Source organism: Melanerpes formicivorus, unplaced genomic scaffold, assembly GCF_026170545.1.
Source record: "Melanerpes formicivorus ecotype bairdi unplaced genomic scaffold, bMelFor1.0.p_v2 SCAF_60, whole genome shotgun sequence".
Taxonomy (NCBI): domain Eukaryota; kingdom Metazoa; phylum Chordata; class Aves; order Piciformes; family Picidae; genus Melanerpes; species Melanerpes formicivorus.
Genome location: NW_027142412.1, coordinates 3,047,857 through 3,061,985, shown reverse-complemented (window position 1 = coordinate 3,061,985; position 14,129 = coordinate 3,047,857). Strand labels below are relative to the sequence as shown.

Genomic DNA, 14,129 nt, shown 5'->3' with positions numbered 1-14,129 from the left:
ACCAGAGAGTGCCCAGCCTTGCCCAAATCCATCGTTCCTAGCCCCAAACACTTGCTGGTGCCGCGTCGGCCTCTGCCCTACAGCCCCCGGGGGCTGGGGCTGGTTTCACTCTGTCCGGCGGGGCCGGCCGGCAGCACCTGCTCAGGGTTCAGCTCCCTGCCGCCTCCCCTCTCTCCATCAACCCCGCACCTCCCCAGCGCCTTCCTTCATCCAGCTGGGGGAAGATTTTTTTCCCCCTTCCTAGGGAGCATTTAATCAAATTACCGAGGAGCTTCGTCGCCTCGCAGCAGCAGCGAGCCGGGGCCGGCTGCGGCAGGGCAGAGCAGAGCGGGGCCGGGGCACGGGGCTGGGACACGGGGCCGGGACTCGGGGCCGGGACACGGGGCTGGGACACGGGGCCGGGACACTGGTGCTGGGACATGGGGCTGGGACACTGGTGCTGAGCACAGCTGCTCCTGCGTCCGGGAGCTGCCACCCCCAAAACCTGCCTGGAGAAATCCCTTCTCCCCATCCCCATTAAAATTAATTCAGCAGCTTTGCAGAGCAGAGCTGAGGGGGAAGGAATTCTTCCTTTTATCTAATTTTTGTATTTCCTAGCAAATTAAATTCTCCTCTTTGTCTTTTCTTTTTTCTTCATTTTTGTCTTTATTTTTCTTCCTTTTTTCCCCCCCATTTTGCCCCTCCTTTTTTCCCTTTATTTTTCTTCCTTTTCCCTTTATTTTTCTTCCTTTTTTCTTCTCTTTTTTTCCTTCTTTTAATCCTTTATTTCCCCTTTATTTTTCTTTTTTTTTTTCCTTATTTTTATTCCTTTTTTCTTCTTTTTCTCCTCCTTTTTCTCCCTTTATTTTTCTTTTTTCTTCCTTTTTTTCTCTTTTTTCTTTAATTATCTTAATTTTTTCCACTTTTTTCTTTTTCTTCCTTTTTGTCTTCTTCTTTTTTCCTCTTTTTTCCGTTATTTTTTTCTTTCTTTTTTCCTTTATTTTTCTTTCTTTTCCCTTTTTTCTTCCTTTTTCCTTTATGCTTCTTCCTTTTTCCTTTTTTTTCTTTGTTTTTCTTTCTTTATTTTTCTTTTTTCTTTTTTTTTTTCTTTCTTCTCTTTTATTTTTTCTTTTTTCTTAATTTTTTTCTCTTTTTTTTTTTTTTACTTCTTTTTTTTTCTTCTTCCCCCCCCCCCCCCCTTTTTTTTCTTTCTTTTCCCCCCCCTTTTTTTTTCTCTCTCTCTCTCTCTTTATTTCTTTCAGGCTCCCTTATGTTTGCTCACAGCCTCTCTGGCAGACCTGCTTAAAGACACAGACCCCCCTGGCTTGCTCTGCGAAATGCCAGTCCATTAAACCAATCCAAACTTCCTGGGGGAGATGGATGGAATTTCATTATGGGCACAGAGCCTCCCTTTCCCCCCCTCCTCCTCCCCCAGGCCCTCCCCCCAGCCCTTTGCAAGGCAGCTGAAATCATTTCCCTGCCATGGAGCATTTCCCATTTTCATTTCTCATTTGGATGTTCAGTTCAATTTGTGTGAGAAATTGAACAAGATAAACTAAAAACAACAACAACAGCAACCCCCCCCCCCCCCAACAAAGAACCCAAAACAACCAACCCCCCAGAACCAAACCCAACCCCAGCCTCAAACTCCTAATCAATGAAACACAACCAAGTCCTCCTGGCATCCTACAGATGAGGCCCTTGCTCCCCCCCCCTCCCTGGCACAGCGCTGGAAACCCAGGGCAGGCACAAGGGAAGAGGTTTTCCCCATCTGGGGAGCAAACAGGGCTCCAGGCAGGTGCAGACTGGGGTTGCCCCAGCCCTGACACCCCAGGGACTGTCTGCTCCACCCCAGCTCCTCACAGCAGGGAACCCCCTGCCCCCCCAGCACTGCCCACGGTGGGGGGCACCATTTTTACCGGTAGGCTCAGGGCACCAAGAGCTTCCCCTGGCTTTATTTATTATTTTAATCTACTAGCCATTAAAAATGCATCAGGCAGGGCTCAGGGAGGGGTGAGCCAGTGGGCAGGCAGGGCTCAGGGAGGGGTGAGCCATTGGGCAGGCAGGGCTCAGGGAGGGGTGAGCCAATGGGCAGGCAGGGCTCAGGGAGGGGTGAGCCATTGGGCAGGCAGGGCTCAGGGAGGGGTGAGCCAGTGGGCAGGCAGGGCTCAGGGAGGGGTGAGCCATTGGGCAGGCAGGGCTCAGGGAGGGGTGAGCCAGTGGGCAGGCAGGGCTCAGGGAGGGGTGAGCCATTGGGCAGGCAGGGCTCAGGGAGGGGTGAGCCAGTGGGCAGGCAGGGCTCAGGGAGGGGTGAGCCAGTGGGCAGGCAGGGCTCAGGGAGGGGTGAGCCATTGGGCAGGCAGGGCTCAGGGAGGGGTGAGCCAGTGGGCAGGCAGGGCTCAGGGAGGGGTGAGCCAGTGGGCAGGCAGGGCTCAGGGAGGGGTGAGCCAGTGGGTAGGCAGGGCTCAGGGAGGGGTGAGCCAGTGGGCAGGCAGGGCTCAGGGAGGGGTGAGCCAGTGGGCAGGCAGGGCTCACAGAGGGGTGAGCCAGTGGGCAGGCAGGGCTCCCCCCCGCCGGCACAGCCAGCCGTGATCACCACGCCGGGCTGCAGGGGCAAGGCCACGATTTGGCATCGCTCGCTGCAGGGGTTAGACCTCACCATGGTGTCAATCAGGAGCCACAGGGGTGCTCTCCTCCCTGCCAGCCTTGGGGCAGGATCCACAGCCTGGCTGGAGGCCAGTGATCCTTCCAGAGCCCCTCTGAACTCCCAGGCCAAGGACCAGATCCTGACACCTCTCAGATCTGCCACGACACCGAGTAAAAGTGTTTTGGGGAAGCTGCTTCTGCTGCTGTGTGGCCTCCTGCCGAGGCACTTTGGGAGGCCTCAGAACGTTCAGCAAGTGCCCACATCAAATAACAGGGCATGGAAAGGGGAGGAGCACTATAAAACCACTTGATGCTCCCCCTCTGCCCCCCAGGAAATGGCAGAATCCATGGTGAGATCTGCAGCAGGATCCACACTGGGGTCCACAGCTGGACCAGGATGGGGAACATGCAGGTGGGAGCCACTGAGGAGCTGTGTCCCCTCCAGCCCCAAATCTGGGGAGGTTCCAGGCCCTCAGGATGCTGGTGGTGGAGCCATGAACCCATAGCCATTGCCCATCTCCCTTGGCAGGAGGCCTCAGCAACAGAATCACAGAATCCCAGCATGGTAGGGGCTGGAAGGGACCACCCTGTCCAACCTCCCTGCTCCAGCAGGGCACCCACAGCAGCTTGCCCAGGGGCACAACAGCCAGGGGAGGTTGGAAGCCCTCCAGAGAAGGAGACTCCGCAAACTCCCTGGGCAGCCTGCTCCAGGCCTCCAGCAGCCTCACACCAAAGAAGTTTCTCCTGCTCAGATGGAGCACACACACTGACAGAAGCTCGGCAGCACCCATGGGTGCTCCCATGGCTCTACACCTGCCTGACATCCATCACTCCTTCTCCATCACTCTCCCCCCAACACTGCCAGCACTCCCCAGCAGCCCAGGGCACTTCAGAAATCCCAGTTTTATTTCAGATTGGAAACAACCAACCAGGAAGAAAGGGAAGAAAAGAGAAAGAAAGAGAAGAGGGAAACCAAACAAAAGACCCCAAAAAAAGAAGACCAAAATAACCCCGAACCAACTCCAAGGAATGAGCAACAGCCTCACACTCAGACCAGGCCGGTGCCCAGGTGGGTGCTACATACAGGCTGGGCAGGGGCAGGGGGGCAGGCGGGTGGCCCTGGCCGGCGCGGGCTCCCCAGCCTTGGGGTCGCTCCGGCTCTTCCTGGGCTGGGTCGGCTCAAAGTGCATCAAGCAGATGGGGAACCATCTGGAAGGGGAGGAAACGGAGGCCCGGCGCAGGGCCGGGGGTGGGGGGCACAGGCGGGGTGGGGGTGTGAGATCCAGCCCTTGGCAGCCAAGTCCATGCAAACGCTCCCAGCCGCAGGAGCCACCTCGGGCGCGAGTATTGCTTAGGGGTGATTTGGTTCGTGTCGTGATTACCGAGCGATAGGCGCTAGTGTCGGCGAGCCCGACGGGAGCCCGCGCCCGGGGCGGGGGGCTCTGACCCACCCCCGGCGCAGGGCAGGGCGGCACACGGGGCTCCATGCACGGGACATGCACTTACTGGTTGGTTTGTCCGGCGTGGGGGGGGGGCCTGGGGGCGTGTCAGTGATTTTGGGGGTCTCGGATCCCCCCATGCTCTGCAAGCAGCCATGCGCTCGCATCGCCCGGCGCGGCGGGGACCCGGCGCGGGGTGGCCTCTCCTCGGGTTTGCGCCCCCCGCCCCTCCCGTCCCAGGGCGGGGGTTCGTGTGTCTGAGTCAGATGTGGAGGTGGACGTCCGTCTGTCCCGGTACGCCTCGCTCTGGTCGGTGGCAGGAGCTGGGTGGAGGTGGCTCCGTTACTTCATGCCGCTGCGCAGCACCTGGTTGGCAGCGATGAGCATCACGCTGATGATGAAGGCGATGGCAAAGGCGCAGATGAGGCTCTTCCGCACGCAGGTCTGACGGATCTGCTGGCTGGAGCAGGCTGGGGAAGGGAGGAAAGAGGTCACCCCCACATCCCCCCCACGCACCCGCGGGGAGCCGGCGCCATGCCCGCGGCTCGGGGCTGGGGGCGGGGGCAGCGTCTGGGCCTCCCCGGCTTCCCGGCACTCACTCTCCACATCGACGGGGCACTCCTCGGCCGTGCCCATGTGGCTCTCCTCCTCTGTCATGATGATGTTCTCGATGTCCTTCATGGAGAGGTGCTCGCAGAAGGTGTCGTACAGCAGCCGCTTCAGCTCGTCCACCGTCAGCTTCTGCATGTCGCACTGCGGGCAGCGGGCAGGGGCTCAGGGACCGGGGCTGACCCCGCGGCCAGGGGCACAGTGATGCTGGGGGCGGGGAGGGGATGGGACCCCGGCACCCTCGGGTGCTGGGATTTCCTTGGATCCCCCCCACAGGGGGCAGGGAAAGGGCAGGTGTCCTACTGACCCCATGGCAGAGCTGCTCCTGTGAGGGGCACCCAGGGGTGCTCACACCATCCACCACCTTGGGCCCTCTGGCTGCTGTACCCTGACCCTCATCCTAAGCCTAACTCTGACCCTGATCCTAAACCTAACCCTGACCAATCAACCAACTCAAAACCTGACCTTAACCCTGATGCTTAAACTAACCCTAAGCTGGAGCCCGACCTTGACCCTCACCCTAACTCCAACCCTAATTCCGACCCTAACCCGGGTCCCAGACCTGACCCTGACCCAACACTGACCCTAACATTTAAACAAATTCTTGACCTGAACCCAATTCTGATCCTAATCCTAACCATGACCCCAAATCTGTCCCTAGCTCTTAAACCACCTCTAGTACTCACCCTAATCCTGATCCTAAACCTAACCCTCACCCCAGTTCTGACCCTAACCCTTAGACCAGCTCTAGCTCTGACCCTACCCAAAAGCTTGAGCCTGATTCTGACACCTTCACCCTAACTCCAGCCCTGACCCCAACCCTGATGCTGCTCCTAAACTTTGACCTCAACCCTGACCCTCAAACCAGCTGAAACCCTGACCCTACCCCCTGATCTTGATCCCAACCTTTGCCTTAACCTCAGATCCAGCCTTGGCCCTAATGCTAATGCCAGCCCTGCCCCAAAGCCATCCCCCAGAGCCCTGGGTGCCCCTGGGTGGGGGCTGGGGGGTCCCTACCTTCCAGAAGACAGTGTCGAAGTCGGTGCCGTGGAACTTCTCTGGGATGCCCGAGGTGGAGAGCTTGGGCCCCAGTAACGTCACAAACTCCTCAAAGTCCACCTGCCCATCGCCTGCAAGACATGGAGGTGGCCATCACCCCCTGCCTGGGCCTGGGGGGACGTGTGACACCACTGTCCCCCCACTGACAGTCCCTGGCCAGGGCTCCTGGGGAGGTCAGGCAGTGCCCAGAGCCTCTCTTCCCCCATTCCACCCAGGAGCCACTGAAGTCCACCCGTGATGGCCTGGACCAGCAGCTGCTATGATGGGACCTTGGACTTCACCAGCCAGAGACCCCCAAGCTGGCTGGGGACCCTCAATAGCAGCCAGGCCCCCATGGCTGGCCAGGGGATCCCCAAACTAGCTAAGGGACTCCAATGCCAGCTGGGGACCTCCAGCTGAGTTAAGGGGGACTCAGGGTCAGGGCCCCAGTACCTTCTGGAGCTCCCCAATGCTGTCTGGAGACCCCCAATACCAACCAAGGACCCCAAGCCTGGGTATGTGCCTCCAATAAAATGTGAGGTCTCCAACACCAGCTGGGATCCCTAACTCTCTCTAGGGTCCCCAGTGCCATCTGGGACTCTTGGTGACATCTGGAGATGCCCAGTGTGAGCTGGGGATCACCAGTGCCAGCTGGGCACCCCCAACACTGGATGGGGACCCTCAAAACCAACCAGGGACCTCACACTGGATAAGTACCTCCAACAAAGTTTGGGGTCCCCCAACACTAGCTGGGATGCCCCACACTGCCCAGCGTCTCCAGTGCCATCTGGGATCCTTGATGCCATCTGGGAACCCTCAATGTCACCTAGGGACCCCTCAGTGCCGTCTGCCCCCACCCCCCTTCCCCAGTGCCATCTGGGGACCTCCAGCAGCGTGTGCTGGGGACTCGCAGTGTCAGCTGGGGACTCGCAGTGTCAGCTGGGGACTCCCAACACCACCCAGGACCCCAAACGCCAGCCGGAACTCCACCTCTGGCTGGGGCCCCAGCGCTGTGTGGGGATCCCCTGTGGTGGCCGCGGTCCCGGGGGGGACACGGCGTGGGGTGGCCGCATCCCGGGGGGGACACGGCGTGGGGTGGCCGCATGCCGGGGCTGCGGAGGCTGCCGGTGGCGGGGCTGTCAGGGCGGCACTAACGATGAGTAATGAAGGGAGCGGCGCCTGGCAGCGCTGCCGGAAAGGCTTTCAAATGCGGGGGGGAGGAAACCAATAAATTAACCCGCTCCTGAAGGTCCCAGTGAGCGCAGCAGCGACAGGGACACAGGACGATAGCGGCAGCGAGTGCTGGAGCCTGGCAGAGCAGGGCATGGCCCCCAGGGCAGGATCCCACCCAGGGTGCAGGATGCAGCCCCGGCGGCCGGGTCCCAGCAGGTTTGCAGAGTGCTCTGGGATCCTTCAGACCCCAGCAAAGCTGCAGTCGTGGTGATGAGGATGAGGATGATGGATGAATAGGAGGCTCTGGGCACGGGGCCGAGCCTGGACCAGACCCTCCTGCATCCTGCATCCTGCGCCCGGCCCCGCAGCCACCACCCCGTGGGGTGGGAATGAGGGCACTTGGGTGTCTCAAGAAAGGGAAGGGTGCTGGAGCTGCCATCCCTCTCCCCATCGCGGGGCGCTGGGGTCCTACCGTCCATGTCGAGACGCTGGATGATGACTTCCAGCTCCACCTCGTTGGGCATGTAGCCCAGGGAGCGCATGGCCGTGCCCAGCTCCTGCTTGGAGATGAAGCCGTTGCCATCCCGATCAAACACCTTGAAGGCTTCGCGGATCTCTGTGAGGGGGAGGCAGGGATGAGTCCAGGAGTCAGGGATGAGTCCATCCACCCCCTGCCCCCCGGCCCTAGGGCCCCTCAGGTTCCCCACGGACAGTGCTCTGCAGGGCTCCCCCCTTCCAGAGGGAGAAGTGAGGCATGGCAGGACACACACACAGAGAAATACACAGGGTGTCACCAGCTGCTGGTGCCCCACAGCCTCCCCACGGAGGCTCCAGCCTCCCCAGAAGGACCCCACTGGACCCCAAGATCTCTGCTCCAACTCTGGCCACCCACTTGCAGCACTCACTCTGCCCTTGCCACCACCCAGCCCTCCCCAGCCCAGAACCTCAGCATCTTGCCCCCAGAACAGCTTCTTTGGACATGCCTGAGCTTGGGGTGCCCACCAGAGTGAGGGAACCCCACGGCAGGGAGCATCCCTGCCCCCTGGGCAGCCCAGGGCCCCGTCAGAGGGTTACAGGGTGGGTGCTGGAGCTGTCTGATGCTTCAGGCAGAGGTGTACCAGGGGACCTGGGTGCTCAGCTCATGCAGAGGAAGATGGGATGGGGAGGGGGAGAAAGTGGGAGGGCTGGGGGGCTCTGGAGCCCCGTGGGCATGGGGGAAGGTCCCTGCAAGGTGACAGGGAGAAGGGAGGGCACTGGGGAAACTGAGGCACAGTGCTGGCTGTCACCCAACCAAAACCTGGAGGGAGGTTGTAGGCAGGAGGGGGTTGGCCTCTTCTCCCAGGCAGCCAGCACCAGAACAAGAGGACACAGTCTCAAGCTGTGCCAGGGGAAGTCTAGGCTGGAGGTGAGGAGAAAGTTCTTCCCAGAGAGAGTTGTTAGCCATTGGGATGTGCTGCCCAGGGAGGTGGTGGAGTCACCATCCCTGGAGGTGCTCAAGAGGGGACTGGATGTGACACTTGGAGCCATGGTTCAGTTGTCAGGAGCTGTTGGGTGACAGCTTGGACTTGATGAGCTCTGAGGCCTTTTCCAGCCGCATTGACTCTGTGGCTCTATGAGAAGCCTCATGGTGCCCCTTGGTTCCATCCCACCCCCTGCTCACTGAGGGCTTTGCTCCGCTTTGGGGAGCCTTTTTGATGCACCCTGAGAGGAAGAGCTGGGAGTCCCCCAGGGGATGAAGGGGAGCTGATGTTTGGAACAGGGGGAAGCCAGGGCAGGGGGTTTGGGTCCCTCTTCCTTCACTGTGCAGCCAAGCTGCGGGCACCAGGCAGTGTAAGCAGGCACTGGGTCTTGGCTGCTGCCAGAGGCTTCGTGTTGGAGCTAGGCAAGAGAAACGAGCTGAGAACATCGGGTTTGGGGCTGTGCTGTCGAGCCCCAGCATCTGGGGATGTCCCTGCCTGGATGGTAGCCAACTGGTGACATCTTCTGAGGGGTTTGGAAGGAGTTTGGGAGGGTTTGGGCCTGAGCTGCATGGCCAGCACCCCTGCCTGAGCGTGGGGGATGCTCCTGAGTCCCTTTGTGCCCTTGGGGAGCCCTGCCCTGGTCCAGCCCCCCCCAGAATTCATCCTCTGAGGATGCTCATCCCGGATCACCTGCTCCCCATCGTGGGGCTGAGGGTATGGGGGCAAGGCCAGGACGTGTCCCACCAGTGGCCAACCCCGGCCGCCAGCAGGTTGTCCACCCACAGCTGGGGCACCCTGACTTCCCTCCACTGATCCAGCAGCACCCAGCTCCAATGTGAGCCCCCAAGGGGTGGCTGCAGGGCTGGGAGGGCAGCCAGGTGCCACAAAGGTCCCCCCCAAGCAGTGGGTGAGAGGAGGTGTGCAGCACATCTGCCCTGCAGCACCCCAGGAGCCTGGCACCTCGCCGCGGGGCCACCGTGCAGCTCCCCCAGCCCTGCAGCCACAGGTGGGCTGCTGAAGGAGGGGAGCCTGGGCTGGGGGCACCCCGGGGCCCATCAGCACCCATGGGTGCTGTGTCAGGATGAGTGCACTGCCACAACGCCCTGGAGCCTGCCCACACAGGGAGTGTGAGAGCAGGCACTGCAGTGAGGAGGGCACAGGCTGTGCAGTGCCACTGCACTGGTGTGCAGCCCCTGCAGCGAGGCACCCTGCAGTGCCACTGCACTGGTGTGCACACACTGAGCCACCCTGCAGTGCCACTGCACTGGTGTGCACACACAGAGCCACCCTGCAGTGCCACTGCACTGCTGTGCACACACAGAGCCACCCTGCAGTGCCACTGCACTGCTGTGCACACACTGAGCCACCCTGCAGTGCCACTGCACTGCTGTGCACACACTGAGCCACCCTGCAGTGCCACTGCACTGGTGTGCACACACAGAGCCACCCTGCAGTGCCACTGCACTGGTGTGCACACACTGAGCCACCCTGCAGTGCCACTGCACTGCTGTGCACACACTGAGCCACCCTGCAGTGCCACTGCACTGCTGTGCACCCCCTGCAGCAAGGTGAACACTGCTCACACCACTGCTGCATTTGTGTGCACACAGGCACTGCTGCTGCACTAGTGTGTGCACAGACACACTGCTCACACTGCTGCTGCTCACTTGTGTGTGCACAGACACCTTGCAGTGATGTGCTTGTGCATGTACAGACACACACACCCCTTGCAGTGACACTGGATTGGTGCACACATGACACAAACACCTTGCAGTGGTGCTCTGCTGGTGCACACATGACACAAACACCTTGCAGTGGTGCTCTGCTGGTGCACACATGACACAAACACCTTGCAGTGATGCTGTGCTGGTGCACACATGACACAAACACCTTGCAGTGATGCTCTGCTGGTGCACACATGACACAAACACCTTGCAGTGATGCTCTGTTGGTGCACACATGACACAAACACCTTGCAGTGATGCTCTGTTGGTGCACACATGACACAAACACCTTGCAGTGGTGCTCTGCTGGTGCACACATGACACAAACACCTTGCAGTGATGCTCTGCTGGTGCACACATGACACAAACACCTTGCAGTGATGCTCTGCTGGTGCACACATGACACAAACACCTTGCAGTGATGCTGTGCTGGTGCACACATGACACAAACACCTTGCAGTGATGCTGTGCTGGTGCACACATGACACAAACACCTTGCAGTGGTGCTCTGCTGGTGCACACATGACACAAACACCTTGCAGTGGTGCTCTGCTGGTGCACACATGACACAAACACCTTGCAGTGGTGCTCTGCTGGTGCACACATGACACAAACACCTTGCAGTGGTGCTCTGCTGGTGCACACATGACACAAACACCTTGCAGTGATGCTGTGCTGGTGCACACATGACACAAACACCTTGCAGTGATGCTCTGCTGGTGCACACATGACACAAACACCTTGCAGTGATGCTCTGTTGGTGCACACATGACACAAACACCTTGCAGTGATGCTCTGTTGGTGCACACATGTCACAAACACCTTGCAGTGATGCTCTGTTGGTGCACACATGTCACAAACACCTTGCAGTGATGCTCTGTTGGTGCACACATGACACAAACACCTTGCAGTGGTGCTCTGTTGGTGCACACATGACACAAACACCTTGCAGTGATGCTGTGCTGGTGCACACATGACACAAACACCTTGCAGTGATGCTCTGTTGGTGCACACATGACACAAACACCTTGCAGTGGTGCTCTGCTGGTGCACACATGACACAAACACCTTGCAGTGATGCTCTGTTGGTGCACACATGACACAAACACCTTGCAGTGATGCTCTGTTGGTGCACACATGACACAAACACCTTGCAGTGATGCTCTGTTGGTGCACACATGACACAAACACCTTGCAGTGATGCTCTGCTGGTGCACACATGACACAAACACCTTGCAGTGATGCTCTGTTGGTGCACACATGACACAAACACCTTGCAGTGATGCTCTGCTGGTGCACACATGACACAAACACCTTGCAGTGATGCTCTGCTGGTGCACACATGACACAAACACCTTGCAGTGATGCTCTGTTGGTGCACACATGACACAAACACCTTGCAGTGATGCTCTGCTGGTGCACACATGACACAGTAACAAACACCTTGCAGTGACGCTGTGCTTGTGTGTGCACAGGCAGACACAAGCAGCCCCAGTGCAGAGATGGACTGAGTGTGCACACACCCAGCCCACCCTGGGCAGAGCTGTACTTGGGCACAGACAGACAGACAGACAGACAGTCTCTGCAGCAGGGCTGTGCATACAAACCCATCCTGCTCTGATGCTGTGCTCGTGCATGCACACCCTGCAGTGAGCCTGTACCTGTGCACACAGACACACAGACACCCTGCAGTGAGGCTCTCCATGTGCACAGACAGACACACTGCAGTGAGGCTGTCCATGTGCACAGACAGACACAGAGACACGTGCCCACCATGTGTGCACCCAAGCACCTCTCCCCCCCCAGCACCTCCAGGAGCAGTGGAGCTGCACGCAGGGGGTCACAGACACAGTCAGTACAGAGCAGCCCCCAGCCCCTGCAGTCAGGCTGGAACAGGGCACTAAGTACACACACACACACACACTCACACTCACACTCACTCACACACACTCACTCTCACACTCATACACACACTCACACTCTCACTCACACACAGCTCTGGCACACTCACCGTGCCCCCCTCTCCCTGCCTCCACATGGCAGCTCCTGGCCAGGCTTTGGGGTAGAAGTCCTCTTACCCCAACCTTGAGGCCCTGTGCTTCAGTTTCCCCCCCCCGGACCCCACTTGAGTCTGCAGGTTCATCACGGAGCTCCCTTTATCCCCTCCCCAGCCCATGCCCCAGTGTCCCTCTCTATGCTGGTGCCAGGGGCAGGGATGGGCCCCAGGGGTGCTGTGCTCCCCGGAGACCCCCCAAGCTCGGGAGGGGGGGTAGGGGCACCGGCAACGCCTGTCTGGCCGCCACGGCAAACTTTTGGGGTGGAAAAAGCCATTTTGGGGCTAGCGAGCTGAGCCCGGCCCCGCTCATGGCATGAGTGGGCACAGCCCCAGCGGTCGCTCCTCCGGGCACCGGGACTGCGTGGGGCCGCCGTGCCCCGCGGGGCGGGGGGGTGAGTGACCCTGGGTGGGGGGAACCGGAGCGCCAGCGGTGCCAGCCCCGCCGGGGCCCCCCGCACCGGCAGCCACTGTCATAATATGACAGCGGGGAGGGTGGCCCTGCCGCGCCGGGGGGGTCCAGCCCCGCGCCGCCACCGCCGGTCCCTGCTGTGTCATATTGTCACGGCAGCGACACCGGGGACGGGACCCCCCCCCCGGGGCTCACCCCCCTCTCCCGCTGCCCGGCTCTCTCCCACGCTTTCCTTCCTCCCTCCCTCCCCTCCTCCCTCCTCATCCATCCCTTCATCCATCCGCATCCCGCTCGCCTTCAGCCGCCCGGGGAGGGGGGACACGACCGCGCACCCCATCCCCACAGCACCCAACGCTCCATATGGAACGGGAGCCTCCCTCAGCCCGCACCCCACAAGGGATGAGCCCCACCAGTCCCCACATGGGGTGGCCCCCGCTGCAAACCACGTATGCAGCCCCCCCCCGGCGGCCCTCACCCTACATGGGATGGACTCCTACAGCCCCCCCCAGCTGGATGCCCCAGCAGCACCCCACATGGGATGCCCCCCGCACCTTGCAAGGAATGCTCCCCGCAGCCTGCACCCTACGTGCAATGCCCCCCCCCAGACCCCAGTACCTCACACGGGATGCTTCCCCCCTTCCCCCCAGCACCTCACCGGGGGGGACCCCCAAGCCTGCACCTCACATAGGATGCCCCTGCCAGCACCTCCAGTACCCCATATGGGGTGTCCCCCAAGTTCCTCATAAGAAATGCCCCCCCTTAACCTGCAGCCCCCCACGCCAGGGCCCGCACACAAGCCCCACAGCTCCCCACACGGGGTTTTGCCCCCCCGCTCCCCAGTCTGCACCTCGCATAGGATGCCCCCCCCGCAGTCCCCCTCAGCACCCCACAAGGGATGATACCCTCCGCCTGCACCCCACATGGGATGCTCCCTGGACACCCCCCAGACACCCCCCGCGACCCCGTCCTTCCCCCAGCCGCTCACCCTCCAGCTCGTCCTCGGGGATCTCCACTGGGCGCTGATCGGAGAGGATGTTGGGGACGGTGTAGATCCCCCGGTACATCAAAGCCGCCGTTACCGGGTGGAAAGGCATCTTCGGGGCTCCCCAAAAGCCGAAGTTTTAACCCAAATCCCGTCAAGAAACGGAGCGGGGGGGCTGTCCCCAGCCGGTACCGGAGGAGACGCTAAAACCCAAGTTACCGGCGCCCCCCCCCGCCCGGCACCCACCGGAGCAGCGGGGCCGGGGCGGGCGGGCGCTTGCCCCTCTCCGGGGCCGGTGGCGGGACGGGGCTGGCGGCGGAGCCCTTCACCGGGCAGTCAGGGAGCAGGCGGGGCCCGGAGGGACATGCCCTCCCGAAGTGCCAGCGGGAGGCGAAAGCATCCAGGCACCGGCTAAATCCCGGCAGCAGCGGCAGCGGGGGGGTCGGGGCTGGCCATGCCGCTCCGGGGCTGCCCCCCCCACACCCCCCACCCCGGCAGACCCGCGGCCGCTCACAGCCCTCGGGGTGCTGCTGCCACCGGGCCACGCTCCCCGGTGGGGCCCGGCATGGCGGGGCCGAGGCCAAGGGCGGCCCCTTCTTCCTCCTCTCTCCTCC

The 14,129-nt window shown here is 60.8% G+C and overlaps 1 protein-coding gene across 1 annotated transcript; it reads right to left on the bottom strand.

Moving 5' to 3' along the window:
* Positions 1–3,549: 3,549 nt before the first annotated feature.
* Positions 3,550–13,853, bottom strand: CABP7 (calcium binding protein 7). The gene is made up of 5 exons (XM_068161716.1): positions 13,519–13,853; positions 7,357–7,500; positions 5,691–5,803; positions 4,664–4,817; positions 3,550–4,534 (listed from the first exon to the last, which is right to left on the bottom strand). The coding sequence occupies exons 1-5, from the start codon at positions 13,625–13,627 to the stop codon at positions 4,407–4,409; spliced, it is 648 nt and encodes a 215-aa protein (XP_068017817.1). The 5' UTR covers positions 13,628–13,853; the 3' UTR covers positions 3,550–4,406.
* Between the last annotated feature and the right edge of the window lie 276 nt (positions 13,854–14,129).